We start from the raw sequence: 18,071 nt of genomic DNA, 5'->3' as shown, positions 1-18,071 counted from the left end.
GAGTAACCCTTCCTGGCTCCAGGCTCGACTACAGCCACACCTCCTCCTGCTCGCTGCATGTTAGGAGAACCAGTCTTCTTGGAACATGCCAACCTTCTCCTTCCCACACTGAGCACCTGCACGGCAGTGAGCCCCGTCTGACCACTTTCCTCCAGGTCAACGTAGGACCACTAATGGCCTACGGAGAGAAGAGGACAAAATAGTTAAGGTGGGGATGATTTCGGAAGGCCTACACATATGATCACCAGAAATAGCTCAAATGACACACCTAGATTTATTAATTACTACACACTCAGGAAAAACAGTAAAATACCTCCCTAATATGTTTTCTCCTGATAATTTTTTTCTTCAGAAAACTTGGACATTTTCCTGATACTTTTGCCATTTACTACAAACAGGTAGTGCTTCCCAGGAAACACGTCTGAGCTCTGGAATCATTTTACCATGGCACAAGTCTCAGTGGTCCCAACTTTGTTCTGTCGTATAAAAGCCGAGTTACCAGACTTCCCTGGGCCGTGAATTCCTTATGTCTAATGGTAAGAAATAAGCATGCCTTACCATGCTGAATAGTTTTGCTGATTAAAGGAGATATGTATTTATGAATATACCTAACATTCTTCCCCGTCATTCAGTTAATACATATTTCTTGAGCTATCTATCTCAGGATATGCTTTCTTTCTCAGGAAGAAAAGAAGAAAAAAAAAAAGCATTCACCTCAGCTTCATGCTCCTTCCTGGGTAAAGAGGCTCCAAATGATTGCTCAGATATTCTGCCTGGTCTTCAAACCTAGCAGCCCATCTTCCCATTTATTTCTGTTACCCTTATTGAGGGAGATGCTGCTTTTCTGCTACTTTAACTATTGAGATCTGCACTTGTCTGTTTATTCTGCCACATCTCCCTGGGCACACTGGCCTCATTATGCTATACCTCTTTACCCACTGTTGTCCCCATGGGGGGGGCGGTGTAAATGCAGGTGATAGTGCCTAGCAAAATGGATGTAGCTGCATTAAGATGTATAAGAAAGAAAGAGGTAAACAGTTCAGTTTCAAAAAAAGTTTTGATACAGATATGATTATCCACTAAGGACTTTATTCTCTAATACTCTGGCAATGTCTTTCCTAATATCTGGTAGACTCATCACGTGAGCTCTATCACTATACTGCTTCCCAGAGCCAGTGCATATTCCTAACAACTCAGGTGTGCTTTCCAAAATATTAACCACCATTGACATGATGAATGGTTAAAACAAATAAAAATTATCCTCACACATATGACACCCCCTACGATTGAATTTATTTGGGGGACAAGGTTTTTTGAAATAAAACAACTGATTTTTGCTCCTTGACCCTTGTCCCAAGCCTGGGACTTGTGTTCTATGTTTATGTACATGTGTGATATTTGCAGCAAGGAAGAAGAATCTCAGAACACCATTTCAGGCCAAAATGCAATTTAATATTTTTCTAAACACAGGCACAGCTCTGAGAGTTAATGGAGTTAGGCACTATTCCCCAAAATGTGTTCTTGGAAAACATCAGCCTACAATTCCGTAGTCAAAAAAGCATGACTCTTTGTTAAAACGAGGTTTAAATAATTTATATGACCAACCTGCAAATATTGTTGACTGAATCTTCTGGACAATGGTGGTGGCATTTGCAACGCAAGATCTTTGGACGAGGGGTGGGGGCTGTACTCTCACCATCCTCTTTCTTGGTGCCCACATTTAATTTTCCTGAACTTCGCAAAAGCATGTTATCAAGTAAGTTTGCTGAAAAGAACAAAGAGTAAGAGTTTAAGTATCTGTGGGATAGCCCAGCCAAAGTCTTCTACCCAAAGAACAATGAGATTAAACAAAATATTAAGTACTGGTGATACTTAAAGATTTAAATATAAAAGTTATTTTAATGATTTTGATATTAGAAATTATGCTCAGGATAACTCTACTTATAGAACTATTATGATTATGTAATATATGTCGCCTATGAAATACAGAAATTCTCATCACCCTTTCAGGATAGCATCCTATACATTAAATTATAATAGTTGTATTTGATTGAGTACAACGAGCTCAATGAGCACTAATAGATAGATCATCCCTACTCTGTATGGTAATGGTATGGGTAAATATCATTCCCATTTGCAGATGAGAAAATTAAGACTCAAAGTTTAAGTGATCTGCACACAGCTAATAAATCATGAAGCCAGCACTTAAACCCAGATTGTTTGGACCCTAAAACTGTCTTCCTATTAGTCTCTTTACTTTAGGTGTATCATATATTTTTAAAGAAATTATCAGAAATATTTAATATGCAAAATTGGTAGGAAGATGAAAACTTAGTTATCACTAAGATACATCAAATGATACATCTTCCCCCTCAGCATTTACATGAAAAGTGCCTTCCCGTTATAGTAGCGATGGTACTACAACTTGAATGGAAAACATGATATGATAGTAGATGTGATCTCTAGACACAGATTTTCTGTGTTCATAATTAGACTTCACTATTTACCAGTTGGTCGACCTTGGATAACTTTATAAATAATCTCACTGTGCTTCACTTATCATTAAAGTAGAGATAATTATAGGCACCTACCTCATGTCAATAGCTTAGAATGTATATGTTACGTAGTAATACTTGGTAGATGTTAGCTAATAGTATTGGAAAGATCTAATTTTTTTTTTACTTTTTAAATAGTAAGATTTCAGGGCGCCTGGGTGACTCGGTTGGTTGAGCGACTGCCTTCGGCTCAGGTCATGATCCTGGAGTCCCGGGATCGAGTCCTGCATTGGGCTCCCTGCTCAGCAGGGAGTCTGCTTCTCCCTCTGACCCTCCCCCCTCTCATGCTCTCTCTCTCTCATTCTCTCTAATGAATAAATAAAATCTTTAAAAATAAATTAAATAAATAAATAGTAAGGATTCCATTCATATAGGGTGACCTATCACTGAGATGGTTTTCATACTTTCCCTCTTTACTACCACCTTTGGAAAGTAATGATGCCCGCCAGGGGGGCATGCATTATCTAATACCTATTATGTTCCAGGTACTGGGGCACGAGTTCTCAGACATGCTACATCACTGAATAAACTGTCAACCTGAGCAATGTTTAAGATCTCTCTCACAACACATCGAACTTGCCTATAATTAAAACAAATCTCAACAAAAAATGTGATCTAAAATACGTTGGGTTAAAAAAATGAAATTCTAGGCCAGAGATGCAATATACTCAACAGATGTGTTATGCAGTATGCATGTGTTCATTTCTTAAACTACAAATTAATGCCTCTAGCCACTGGTCACATCAGAGAATGAGAAGTTTAAAAAGAAGATATATTTTTTCCTGACTTTCTGTATGGTAATCTAATTAGGTGAATTCTTAGAGAGTAATAACTGATGGGGAAAGCAATAAAATGTATTAAATCAATTTACCAGAATTTCCCCAATCATTAATTCTAAATTCATTAGATTTTTCAAATTTATATAAGATGTGTACCTAACTTTCTCAAAGTTTCTTAAATTTTAGTCTAGAGAAGACATGAAGGTTGTAAATGTGTATATGCAGAGTTTGTTATACACAGAATCTTGGGCGACTCAAAGTGATTCTGATTCCATTAGGTCTCAGGCAAGCCAAGGAAAGTGAATATTCAAGATCCCATGTGATTCTGAGACTGATCATGCGCAGACCCCACTTTGAGAAACCCAGGACTAGATTAAGCAAAGTAATGTTTATTTAATCCAACCATATAATTCATTGCAATAGATGTATATTATCTCTATACAATAGGAGGCTGATCCTTAAATTCCAAAATAAACATATTATATGTTACTATCTTGTATTTAAAGCCATTTGTTACAAATTTGCCTGCACAAATACCTCAGCACTGCTTGCTCTCCAGGTGCAGTGTGTGTTGGTAAGCCTATATATCACCCTGCCATGCTGGCTTCCTTCTTTTTAAATCTGGTTCTCAATCTTACAAACTTTACGACCTGAGTAACATCGAAGTAACTCTAAGTGATGAAAATAAGTCATTTAAAATTTATTACATCCTGCTTCCTTCATACCAGACTGCTTCTCTTTGAAGTTTTAAAACAAATAATTAAAATTCATTTATTATGCATATGTCTCATTAGCAAATATGTATCAGGTGCCTTTTCTGTTCCAGGCACAGCCTGAGTATGTAGGATGAACTGAACATACACAGGATTTCCCATCTGGTGGGAAAAATGGTTAAATGGAATGTTTACACTGAAAGGTCTCCATTAGAAAAGGAAGCATCTTCATGCTATCGGAAATAAGATGTCACTTGGTAAGAAACATTTTTAGAAAGGATTCATAATTTTCTCACATTTTAAATTTATTTAAAGACTGATACAAATTCTAGCTAGAAGGAGGTTCTTTGCAATATTGCTTCTAACAACCCACGTTTACAACAGGGGATAAGTCAGATCTCTAAAAACAGATTCCTATGTAGTCATTAAAATGTTGGTGTGGAAATATATTTATTGGTAAGAAAAATATTAAAATATATTTTTTGTTGGAAAGGGTAGATTACAAAGTATTTTAATTATGAATCCCACTAGAACAACAGGAAAAAAAGGCTTAAAAAAATGAACCTGCAATATAAAAGAGAGCAATAAAAAACCTAGGAAACAGAAGGAAAGCAGTTAACTGATTTAACTAAGCCAAAGACGCTGATTCCTAGGCCAAAGGTAGAGAAAAGTCAAGAAGCAAAACAATCTTACCACTTAACTCCAAAAAGACCCCAAAGTGGTACCACAAGTTGCTTTTAGAAGTAGCGTTCAGCTGCCCTCTCCCATCCCCAAATGCTGGTAACATCTTACCTGCACCTTCCCCAGCCCCACATCCCCACAGAAGACTGGAAGAGTAAATCTGTGATGCGTATCCCTGAGCTGCCCTCCTATGTTCCTGTTTTACCATCAGGGTGAGGGGCTGTAGAAAACTCAGCACAGGGAGGTTGGGGGTACCACCTTACTGCAAACATCCAGTGACCATTGACACCGGCTGTTGACGCCTCCTGCCCTCTCCCTCTACATGGCTTCCAGAACTTCATGCAGCCTGACTTATCTCTTCCTTACTCAGCAATTTGACCAGATCAAGAACAAACAGAATACCTAAACACAGAGATATTAGAGGTTTCTCAGCGAAACAGCCCTGCAGTATTATCTTATGGTAAGGCCCGCTGGTGACAAGATCTACCCAATGAACAGAGCCTCCAATCTCCTTTTACAGTGACCCATTCTCTTATGCACAAACCACTAATTCAGGATCACTAGATACATAAAGAAAGGCTCAAACATCAAATACTGAGAACAAAACACACACACAAGAAATCCACCTGGAAGAAACATATGATGGGAAAAAAAACTTTAAAAAACAATACTGTCATTTTTTATTAAAAAAAAATACATCAATGAAACAAGAACGTGTTGCTACAAAAAGGGAGTAACAGATAAGGAACTCTAAAAATATGATTGCCTAAATTAAAATCTCAGTAGGTGAGTTGAGATAAAGATCAGGAAATCTCCCACAATGTAGGGCAAAACACAGAGATGGAAGAGTTCAATAAATTAGAGCATCAATCTAGGAAATTCAAAACATGAATAATAATAATATCTCCAGAAAGAGAGACTTGAGAAAATAGAGGGGAGGAAATCATCAAATAAATAAATTGTGTACAATTCCCATAACTGAAAATCATGATATTCTAGTTTGAAAGGATTCATAGAGTATACGAATAGACCTACAACAAGGTATGTCGTAAAATTTTATAACACTACAGACAAAGGGTGATCTTATATAACATATATTTTATATATATAAAAGATAAAAATAAAAGATTAAAAGCAAGTGTGGCACTGAATTTTCTACAGCAAAACTGGAAACTAGAATAAAACAATGTCTTCAAAATTCTGAGGGAAAAGTGTTTCAAATCCAGAAATCAATACCTGGGCAAATTACAAATCAAATATGACATGAAAAAAATTTTTTGAAGATTTTTAAGGTGTCAAAAATTTATCTCTCCTACAATACCTTTCTCAGGAAGCTATTGGAGGAGATGTTCTGCCCGAATGAACGTGTAAACAAGAAAACAGAAGAAATGAGTTTCTGCTATGGGAGATCCAACCCAAGAGAAAGGCAAAGCACACTCTCAAGATAATGGTAAACGTGGAGAGTAAGATGAAAGCTATGACTGGACCTAAAGAACGACCAGACCTGACTGAAGGCAGGTCAAAAAATTCTGGGAGACAGAGGTCCAAAAAGTTAACATTCATAAAATCACTCAGGTATTTTAAATTTAAACTGATTAAGAGTTAGGAAATTAATTTGTGATGGAAATATAGGAATCTAAGGAAACAGATAAGGTTTTAACTTCTATACATATAGCATAGCGGATGGAAATATGTATATAGTGGGGGAGAGAGTGGTAAAGCTTCAAAAGTAGAAAGTCAAAGGTAATGCCTAAAATTGAATAATCAAGAGGTAGCCATACAATTATCTGTTTAGAGAAATGGAGAAAAATACAAAAAATGAATGTAAAAAGGAACAGGTATACACTCTACTAAACAGGAGAAATTGGAAGGATACTTTAAGAAAAAATAAGCCAGCCTCTTTATGTTCAAACAAAAATTAGCAGGTTTTGAAATAATGTATCTCATATGATAAATCCTCTGTAGTCTGTGTGTGTGTGATAAAAATGGAAGATTCACATCTATATGGATACTGAGGAAATGTATGAAGATCTTAGTTCTTGTGGAAAATTTAATTACCTTTGTCAAGAACTACTAATTTGGATCATGAAATTTTCATACTTTGCATCACGAAATTTTTCATAGCTTGCATTCAAAAGAACCATGATATGTGTTTTTACATCAGCATGGATCTATGGAGTAGCTATAGATAGTAGATGGAGCTATTTAAATGCATTTGCAAATTGCTTCTCACTTCAAAACAGGGAAGTAATTAGTCTCATATCCTGGTGGGGAATAAAGAACATCAGTTAACAAGGAAAACTCAGGCAATCAAAAAAGAAAATCCAGCAAGGAAGAAGAAACTTCCCTAGATAATCTTCATTATGGGATACACCACCAAAACCAATGAACATTGGCTTGGTAGTAACACTAAATCCACTATGGTTTACCATATTTTATGTGTTTGTATGTGTGTGTGCCTCAGTCTATATGGCAAGTTATCAACAATCTATTTTGAGGTATTCTGTAGAACATTCTAAGTTAACTATTTCAGTTATTAATATGGAAAGATACCTGAGTCTACTAGCTCCAAGCAAGTTTTAGCCAACTCCTGGCTCTCAAACGCTGGACAAATCAGTGAAAAACCATACTTCCTATATAAATAAGGATGAAATAGTGCTGCATAATCTTTCTAAAATACTTAACATTAACACGTAGTCAGAATGTATGTCATTTTACCAGAAACACATTCCTCAAGAACAAAAATAAAGGAGAAAAAAAAATATCGCTAGCTCATAATAGAGATACCATTTCTATAAAGTGAATTAACAGATCAGATCCTGAATAAGCATGTAAGGTTGCATTCATACAATGTAACCTATACATGTAAAAGTGGTGAGATCATAAAATGATTTCTTTAATTAGCATTATTAAAGAAATGAATGGTTAAATGCAAAGGAGACAAGTGGACACTTCTTCACTTGCTTTTGCCAAAATAATCAAATCAAGAGAGTAATTTATATAAAAGTGTGCAACTGCTACTTAGGAGTCAATTAATCTATATGTGTTTAACTCCCTGTGAAATGAAATTCATTATCACACAATATTTCTTGTCATGAGATAAAATAATTGAGTGATAATTTGGAGGTTAATAGAAGCATCAGCAGCAGAATGATGAAATGATTAGCAGAATGATCTGATTAGACTCATCTTAAAATCTAAGAACACTGTTAAAAAGAAAAATTATAAGATCTTTTTCTTATTGAGGTATAACTGACATTCAACATTATATAAGTTCCAGGTGGACAATATGATGATTTGATATGTGTGTATATTGCAAGAGATCATCAAAATAAGTCTAATTAACATCCATCACCATGCATTGTTTTTTTTTATGATGAGAACTTTCCATTTTCAAAATGCAAGATGGTATTGCTAACTGTATTACATATTAACTGTATAACGATATCATAGTGTCGTGCTGCACATTAAATTCCCATGACGTATTTTATAAGTGGAAGTTTGTACCTTTTTACTCTCTTCAGCCATTTCGCCCACTCCCCTCCCCTGCCTCTAGCGACCACCAATCTGTTTTATCAATGAGCCTGACTTCTTTGTTTCATATTGTTTTGTAAGCCTCCACATATAAGTGAGACCATATGGTATTTGTCTTTCTCTGTCTTATCTCACGTAACATAATGGCCTCAATGTCCATCCATGCTGCCACAAATGGCAAGATTTCCTTCTTTTCATGACTAATACTATTTCAGTGTGTATTTATATACCACATTTTTTATCCATTCATCCACTGATGGACACTTAAGTTGTTTCCATATCTTGGCTATTATAAATAATGCAGCAATGAAGATGGGGTGCATTTTTCTTTTCAAGTTAAGTATTTTCATTTTTCTTTGGGTAAATATCCAGAAGTGAAATTGCTGGATAATATGGTAGGGTTTTTTAATGTTTTGAGGAACCTCCATACTGTTTTCCATAGCAGTTGCACCAATTTAATTCCCAACAATAGGGCCCAAGGGTTCCCCTTTCCCCACATCCTTGCCAGCATTTATACGTTGTTTGTTTGTTTCTTTGATAACAACCATTCTAACGGGTGTGATGTAAAATCTCATTTTGTGTTGTATTTCCCTGATGATTAATAAAGTTGAGCATCTTTCCATGTACCTGTTTGGCATCTATATGTCTTCTTTGGAAAAGCATCAATTCAGATCCTCTGCCCATTTTCAAATCACTTATTTTTACTATTGAGTTGTATGAGTTCTTTATATATTCTGATATATAAAGATATATCCCTTATCAGATATATGATCTGCAAATATTTTCTTCCACCTAGTAGGTTGCCTTTTTTACTTTATCAATGATTTCCTTTTGGGTGGAGAAGCTTTTCAGTTTGAGATATAGTCCCACTTGTTTATTTTTTTGCTTTAGTTGCCTTTGTTTTTGGGGTCAGATCCAAAAAATCATCACCAAGACTAATATCAAGGAGCCTATGCCTATGTTTTCTTCTAAGGGGTTTTATGGTTACCAGTCTTAAGATCAAGGTTTTAATCCATTTTGAGTAAATGTTTGTGTGTGGTGTAAGACAGTGGCTGAGTTTTCCCAATACCATTAACTGAAGAAACTGTCCTTTTCCTACCTTATATATTCTTGGCTCCTTTGTCATAAGTTAACTGACCATGTATGCATGGGTTTATTTCTAGGCTCTCTAGTCTATCAATTTTTGTGTCTGTTTTTATGCCAATACCATACTGTTACGATTACTATAGTTTTGTAATATATAGTTGAACAATACTGGTGTGAACTGTGCAGATTTTATAGATAGGTTTTTTTCGATAAATACAGTACAGTGCTGTAAATTTATTTTCTCTTCCTTATGAATTTTTTAAATAACATTTTCTTTTCTCTAGCTTATTTTAAGAATACAGTATATAATACATATAACATACAAATATGTGTTAATCAACTGTTTATGTTATCAGTAAGGCTTCCAGTCAGCAGTAGGTTATTAGTTTAGGGGGAGTAAAAAGTTGTAAGTGAATTTTTTACTTCATGGGGGACAAGCACCCCTAAACCCCACATTGTTAAAAGGTCAACTATAGTTTGAAATCAGGGAGCATGATGGCTCCAGCTTTGTTCTTCTTTCTCAAGACTACTTTGGCTATTTGGTGTCTTTCATGGCTCCATAAAAATTTTAGAATTGTATGCCACCGGAATTTTGATGGGGTTTGCACTGAATCTGTAGATTGCTTTGGGCAGTATGAACATTTTAACAATATTAATTCTTACAATTTGTGACCATGAAATATTTTTCCATTTATTTGTGTCAATTCTTTCATCCAATGTCTCATAGTTTTTAGTGTATAGATCTTTCATCTCCTAGGTTAAATTTATTCCTAGATATCTTATTCTTTTTGATACACTTGTAGATGAGACTACGTTAATTTTTCTTTTTGATATTTCATTACTAGTGTATAGAAATGCAACAGATTTCTATATATTGATTTTATATCCTGCAACTTTACTGGAATTCATTTACTAGTTCAAATGTTTTTTGGTGGAGTCCTTAGCCTCTGTAAACTGTAATATCTTTACTTCTTTCTTTCCAGTATGTATCTCTTTTGTTTCTTTTTCTTATCTAATTGCTCTGGCTAGGATTTCCAATACTATGTTGAATAAAAGTGGTGAGAGTGGGCATCCCTGTCTTATCCTGATCTTAGAAGAAAAGCTACCAGCTTTTCACTATTGAATATAATGTTAGCTGTGGGCTGCTTGCAGATGGTCTTCATTATTTTGAGGTGACTTTCCTCTATACCTTGTCAAGAGTTTTTTATTATAAATGGATGTTGATTTTTGTAGGTGCTTTTTCTGTATCCATTGAGTTGATCATATGACTTTTATCCTTCCTTTTGTTACTATGGTATATCACATTGATTCATTTGTGGCTGTTGAACCATCCTTATAACCCTGGAATAAATTCCACTTCATCATGGTGAATGACACTTTTAATGTAAAACAATTTGCTGAGGATTTTTGCATCTGTGTTCATCAGGGATATTTATTCATAACTTTCTTTTTCTTCTGTTGTCCTTGTCTGGTTTTGGTATCAGGGTACTGCTGGCCTCATAAAATGAGTTTGAATGTGTTCCCTCCTCTTCTGTTTTTTGGAAGAGTTTGAGAAGAATTGGCATTAATTCTTCTTTGATTGTTTTGGTAGAATTCACCAGTGAAGTTATCTAGTCCTGGGCTTCTGTTTGTTGGGGGGTTTTTAATTATTGATTAAGATCTTCTTAATAGCCAGTTCCCAGTTGAGAAAAAGAGACAGTAAGAAATCGGACTGTTTCATCTACTGTTATCATTATGAAAAGGGATTTATTTTTTAAAAAGTAACTTTCATATAAAGCCATACTAAATTTGTGCAAAATCAAGCCAGCCTCAAAAACATAAGCCAGGCATTTTGGAACAAAAACAAGACAGAACACATCAACTAAGGCATAAAAAGCACAATTACATGAATATACAAAGAATAATGATTTTATAAAAACACGAATTTAGCCAGATAATAATGATGCTGAAATAAGAATTAGAAGACAAAGATACATATTTATGATAAATGCGAACATCCAGATAAACAACAGAATAGCAATCATGAAGATTTATCCCAAATATCAGATATCTGATTAAGACAATTATAAAATTGCATTTTTTATATTTCATTATCTTTATTATATTTCTATTATCCCTCCATTTGAAACAGGAGAAAGGTAGACTTCAAGAGATAATAAAGTTTGATTAGTCAGCTCATTCAAATAATGTAAGATCTTTATTAATTAGATCCTCACTTTGATTTTGTATTAAATTTTATATAAGATAATCATTGAAAGCAATTGAAAGATAACTAACCACTAAAGAAACATCAGGTATAACTTAATACATCGTATTTTCTAAATCAACAGGTTAAATCTGTAAAAAAAAAAAATTCTACTAAGGAAAGCTAAATAGTTAACAGCTTCTACTTAAGTTGAATAGAATTTCAACAAAAGTGATCATTTCTTACCAATAGCTTTCCAGCCAATTATGTTTTTTTTTTTTAATATTTAGTAACAATTATAAATAAACCTGACAGAAAAATGTAAGGGGAAAAATGGAAAAAGTCCAACTTCTAGAAATTTCTTAGAATACTTCACTGAATAAATCACTCTTTAGAAGCTCCTTCCATTTTTCACTTTCCTTTCTCCCTCCTACCCTCCCCTTTCCTCTGTCTCTGTCTCAAATACCAATCTTGAGCTTAACAGTGTGAATCCAGACACTTCAAGTGCTCTCTGCTTGGCACAGCTGGTTCCATTATAGTTAACTCAAGTAGTTAACTATCGAAATTACCATAAGAAATACTAGGACTGTGTGGAAGCCAATCTAAAATTTGTTTTCATTTTTTTCAGATCATGAGATTTTTAGGGAGCAAATGAACCACAAGATGACTTCAAAACATATGTTTGCATGTTTGTGTGTTCATTAAGAAATGAATCACAACTAAATTATATTCATATTCCTTATGACTCTCAGACCTAAGAGACAGATTTATAGATTTTTCAGGCAAATTAATCAAACTTCATGAAATACCCTAATGATCATCATGCAACAGTATGTGACTTCCATTCAATTACAAAGCTTAAATAGGAAGTTATTTTTCTTGAATATCTTGAGTATCTTTAACTTGGATATATGTTCTAGTTGTATACATGTTTTCAGCTATTTTGTATATTTGTATATAGTTATATACAAGTTTTCTGTGGCATCTCTTCTTGCATAATTTAGGAAATAAGGCAGTGTTACAAAGAGTTTCTTTAAAGTACTTGTTTGTTATCAGTGGACAATTATTAGCTGGTAACTTGGTATAAACACCTCACAATAACTCATTTTTCTATGTATATGTTTAGTAATTCAATTATTTTTAAAATATTTCTATATTATTTTATGTTACCGTATGCTCTTCCTCATGATTTTTACAGAAAAACAAGATTTTTACAAAAATATCAGAAAACACAGAAAAGTTAATGTCAAAAAAAAAAAGAATTTACAATAGTACAACTCTCCAACAGATAAATTTTAACTTCCAGATTCATCCATTGTATCCTGAAGTATATTTTAGCTACATTCGGTTCAAATTTTTTTCTCAGTAACGTTCTTATCATTTCAAAAATAGCACAGATAAAACATTTTAAGTTTGTAATATAAAAGACTGTTTCATATGTTATAGGGAAGAGAATATCAGAATTCACTGTCACATTAAAACACAAAACAATCTTTATGGACAATAGAGATCTAATCAAGGAAACTTAAATTGTAATACACATCACAATGAGAATTGGATTTGACTCTTCAAAACTCCTTGAAAGATGACATATGATTATTTTGTGCCACAGGATCTACTAGTAATCTTTCTCCTTTCCTCATTTTCTTTTTGATTTTCTTTTACTTTTTTAGCTCTCTGAATGTCTCAAAAGTTAACAAAATTTTAAGTGTCATCCCTATTCTACTCCACCTTCACCAAAGGACAGGCAGGAGCAAGAAGAGACATTGAAATTCCTATCACACAAGTGTGTACTTTAGGTATCTTGGATAAAAAGATTAATGAAGAAACACTTGCAAGTACTGAGCTGGTGAGCAGCGCTTTGGTAATGATCTATCCCACTCCTATCCACGTTGTTATGATAATAAATAATGTGACTCAATGCCCATTGCCTTTCTCAAACAAAACTGGTTTAAATACATTGGTTAAAACAAAAGTTTACAGAATAAATCTTGAATCAGAGCTTAAAAACAATATTAATCTTTAAAATAACTTCTGGTGATCTCAAATAATGTGTTTAAATAGATAACTAATTTTTATTTCCATCATTTAAACCTTGAATCCTTTAACTCAGTTCAGTGATTTAATTTACTGTCTAATTAAGTTTATTGAGTTCAAAGGCCTGACCTCAATTTTCATTGCCTAACCATCTTCTCTTCTATGAAGACATTTTCAGATAATTTTTCTAAGTTATCTGCAGCAAAAACTTAGAAAAAATATGTATGAACAAAAGGAAACCCAGTCATGAATAAAAAGTTGGACTATGTGCCTAAATTCTTAAAAAGTAACAAAATACAAATACAAGTCTGATTCACAAATGCAAAGCTAAATCACATAGATTTTGCGGGAAGAGTAGACTTTCTCTTGTTAACTGTAATGTTACTTGCACATGAATCAATCTGCTTCAAGAGTTTCCGAGGTCAGAGGACAGAGGGACAAAGGGAAGATTCTGTGGTAAGTTCCTGGACATGTTATGGGGGTGGGGGGGTGGGGGGATGAAATGCCAGGTGAGAAACCAGTATCAGGTATGGTCACCAAGCAGTGGGCCCAGATTTGACCAAGACAGAGGATAAAACAGACAAAACAGCTCAAGCCCTAGCTCAGCTATTGCCTTGCTCTGGGCCCCGTGCCAATCCCTGCACCTTCCCACACAAGACGCAGGGAGCAGCTGCCTCATCAGTTTGCTGTGAGGACTGGATGAGGTGTTCCAAGCAGAGACCTGTCACAGTTCCTTGCAAGCAGAAAGAGTGGTATTAATAAATCACTGTCATGTGCTGTGCTGCTTAAGCTTACTATTCAATTTTTGTGTGTTCATTCTTCAGATTTTTCTCTCCCTATCTCAATTTTTTTTTCGTTCCTTTCCCCTACTCCTTCCTCTCCTATGTTTTCTATTTTTCTTTTCCTTCTCACCCCATCCTCTTTTTCTCACTCTGACTCTCTATCCCTATTCAATTCCCCTTTCTTTTGCTTCCTTTTACTTACTTTTAGTTTCTCTTTCTTTCTAGATTCATCACTGCGAGCAAAAAGTCTATAAAATATAGTTTGGGATTTAAGAAACATTGAAAATTTGTGTAAGGCCAACTAATACACTGTTATTAATTTTTCTTTTTCTTGTTGCACATTAATTTATTTAGCAAATAATCACTAAATCCATTCCATTCACAAAACACAATGGCCTAGAGCACCTGAAGTGCCCCCAGTAAAATAACAATCTCGCTGGTGAGACAAATCAACTACACGTGGAACATGGTGGAGACAAATCAACCACATATGGAAAACCAAAAAACAGTATATGAAAACAATCAAATAGATGTCATAATGCCACATGTAATTGTCAAATATAAGTCAGTCCTAGGTAGGAGTGCAGAGGAGGGAAAATGACTATGGGTGGCAGTAATGAACCAATATCTTTCACAGAAAACATAAGCACTAAAATCAGGGACACTGAGAGGTTTTCATTTCCGTGGTTTATTGTTGACACTACCGAGTAGGTTAAGAAAACACATTAGTTTAAAAATGTTAGAGATGTGCTGGCTCTCTACAGAAGCTAGGGCTTTTATCATAAAATATTTCTACATGTTTCCATTTACTGGCAATTGTTTCTCTTTTCACCACACTCACACATCCACATTACCACATCACTCAGGCTCTGTAGGATAATCATGTTTTCAACATTTTACATCACAAAAGCCCTGCCAAGAGATCCCAAAACATCTGGATTAAAAAGTGAAAGCTTCAATCACTCAAGTCTTTTATTTTATGGGATGTTAGATTATGACTTGAGCAAATCATGAAAGGATTAAGTATTATATAAATGTGAACAGACCACAAAAACATTTATATTTATTTGTTTCGTAGGTAATTAATGCAGAGTTATGAGCCTGAGTAAACACAATAAGTGATTATGATTGAGTATAGTTCTTTGAACATCACATATATACTCTTTAAGGGTAAAAGAGCAGTTGGCCTTTCTCTCAGGTCTTAATATGCTTATATGCTTTTGAATTTAGAGAAACTCAAACAACATGTTCAAATAAATTAAAAATCTTTGAAAATACTCAAAGCAATAACATGGTTAGGGGTATCTTAATAAAAGTATCAATACAAGAAGTAATGAACATGACAAGCAAGTAACCACTATGTTTAAAAATCATTTAACATCAAACAATCTATATCCATAAAATAGCAAAATCACAGCTGATAGTATGGTTTAAAAATGAAAAGTATCTGTGTATTTTATCTCTGTTTAGATCCATATCGTTGGCTAAGAAACTGAATCACAGTCCCCGTGGCAATAATGTCAGAGAGTCAACCTGAACTTGGCAGATTTCCACACCAGGAGTTATGGTTTTATTCAGTGACTCCTACCAATGCTCTGCTCCGCAGAATTCTGAGGCTAATCAAAGTCGGTTGTTGGACTTGCCACCCCACCAAAACTTACTCTGCACAAGCACTCCCAAGACAGCTTGATGTGTAAAACTACTCTGAACAGACTTATACAGGTAAAGAAGAAAAGTCACAATGAAGGCAGAAAGAAACCAAATCACCATGTTCATGCTATTCTTTTTCCCCAAAGAAAAAAACCTGGAAAGCATTTAGGATCTCTTTGTTTCTAATCCTTTCTGTAACCTCTAATTGAATAATTAGGTGCATATTGACCTAAAAATACAAATACATCGCTATTTCAAATGTTTAAATATTTGAGGCATAAAACATAGAGACTCCACATATTTATATTTTTAAATCTTAACTGAGAATGCACTATTACCAACTACTATCATCAACAGTAACTTTAAAGGTTTATCTCTGGTGGAACAACATGGAATGATGGTACCAACAACAAAATGTATTAAAACAAAATCTGAATACTAGAAAGCCCTCATAGTTTTAAGAGTAAAACTGTGAAGAAACAATACGGTTCAAACGCTGCAGTGCTATGTACATAGCTTTGTTTACATTGATGCGTTATGCTTCATAACAATGTCTTCTGAGACAGATAACAAAACTGACACGAATTATTAAAATATCCTTGCCTTTGTTTCTGAATGTCTACCTTGCTAAAAGTATTTATAACATTCTTGATCAAAAGTAAGTGACTTAGTAACTATACTTTCAAAACATTCATGTGTGCTAATATTTAAAAGCATAATTAATACTTTTAACATTTTGGGCATTTTTTCAAAAACCCTGTTTGGAAGAAAGCAACCTGGACTTTTATAACCTATGAATTCAGAGTTACATGTCAGAGAGAACAGAAGAATTGCCGGTGTCAAAACTACGAACAATTAAATTACACCACAAGGACTTTCCACAACCCCAACACTTGATTCTAACCATGACAGTGTTGGAAAATGTGTAAGGGTAAACACACACACCCCACTCCAACACATATACAGCACAAGACACATGTAAAATTTTTCATAGTTAAAAGTAACCTAAATTATACACTCCTGGGAGGGCTAAGCTAAACTGCATTTTCTTGACATGTGATTTTTATGCAGAAAATTTTTGAACCCCCTGAACTGCTCTATTCCACCCTCTATGCCAAGAACGATTAAGTTCTGTCATCTTTTCTTGTGCTGGAATAGGCTTCACTGGTCTGGCAAACACTTTTTGGAGGGCAAAAACAGGCTCTGAGACATAAAGCTTCTCCCACTACTCACTTTTGATTTCTGTACGCTTGATAGATGGTTGCCAGGTTCCCGGGATGAGACATGAGGAGGAGGCACAGAATTGCTAGGGGTTTCCACTAAAAAGACCAGCACCGCAGGCAGCACTAATCCTGCACCTGTGATGTGTTATTCAGCAGTTAAGAAATGCAGTCCAGACTGTGGTTGCCTAATACAGCTCAGCTGTTTTTTCAGTTCTCCCTTTGATTATAAACTGGCAAGAGAGATCATTCCAGTCAGGCATTGAGCTATGCTCAGGATACATGGCATATGACAGTGGAAAGGTAAAAGAGAAAGGAAACCTTAGAATCAAAAAAAATAAATAAAAAGAAAGAAAAGAAAAAAAGTCACTGACCACAGTGTATTACATATCATTTCCAGATGGTTAAAAGCTGCCTCTGATTATAAGCAAGGCAGAAAAATATAGGACATTTAAATATCTAGAAATCTATTTTTGATATTTCCCTTCTGCCATTCCGAATGGTACTTAAATGTGCAATTCTTAAGTTTATTTTAAAATAAGCACAACTTCACAAACTGATCAGCTACGTAAACATTTTTACATCTTTCTTTAAAGAGGTTTACCAAACCTAGAAGTCAAAGTCCTCTTATAGTTTGGAACCTTTCAAAATGTTGGGAAACCTAAAAACCAAATGACTGCCATGAATTTTTTCTTTTTATTAAATCCACCATATCGTTTGACTTAACGTTTTTGATATAAAATCTGTATTTGAGGCATAACTATCCATTCACCATGTATGGTTAAACGGGCATAAAATATTTATTTTACCCAGCATAAAATTACTAGCAAGTCCAAACTGATTTAAGAG

General features: G+C 34.6%; 1 protein-coding gene across 5 annotated transcripts in view; it reads right to left on the bottom strand.

Annotated features, from left to right (window-relative positions):
- Positions 1-18,071, bottom strand: part of BMPR1B (bone morphogenetic protein receptor type 1B) — a 393,326-nt gene that overhangs the window by 43,598 nt on the left and 331,657 nt on the right. For all 5 annotated transcript variants that reach the window (XM_073891987.1, XM_073891988.1, XM_025873558.2 and 2 more), the window contains one exon: positions 1,606-1,765. In XM_073891987.1, coding sequence (XP_073748088.1) covers positions 1,606-1,748 — 143 coding nt within the window. In that variant the 5' untranslated portion in view covers positions 1,749-1,765. The remainder of the gene's footprint in view (positions 1-1,605; positions 1,766-18,071) is intronic.

Source organism: Callorhinus ursinus, unplaced genomic scaffold (genome assembly GCF_003265705.2).
Source record: "Callorhinus ursinus isolate GAN/ISIS: 27379988/994484 unplaced genomic scaffold, GSC_fseal_2.0 scaffold4, whole genome shotgun sequence".
Lineage (NCBI taxonomy): Eukaryota > Metazoa > Chordata > Mammalia > Carnivora > Otariidae > Callorhinus > Callorhinus ursinus.
The sequence above is the reverse complement of the archived record's forward strand: the minus strand, read 5'-3'. Positions and strand labels throughout refer to the sequence as shown.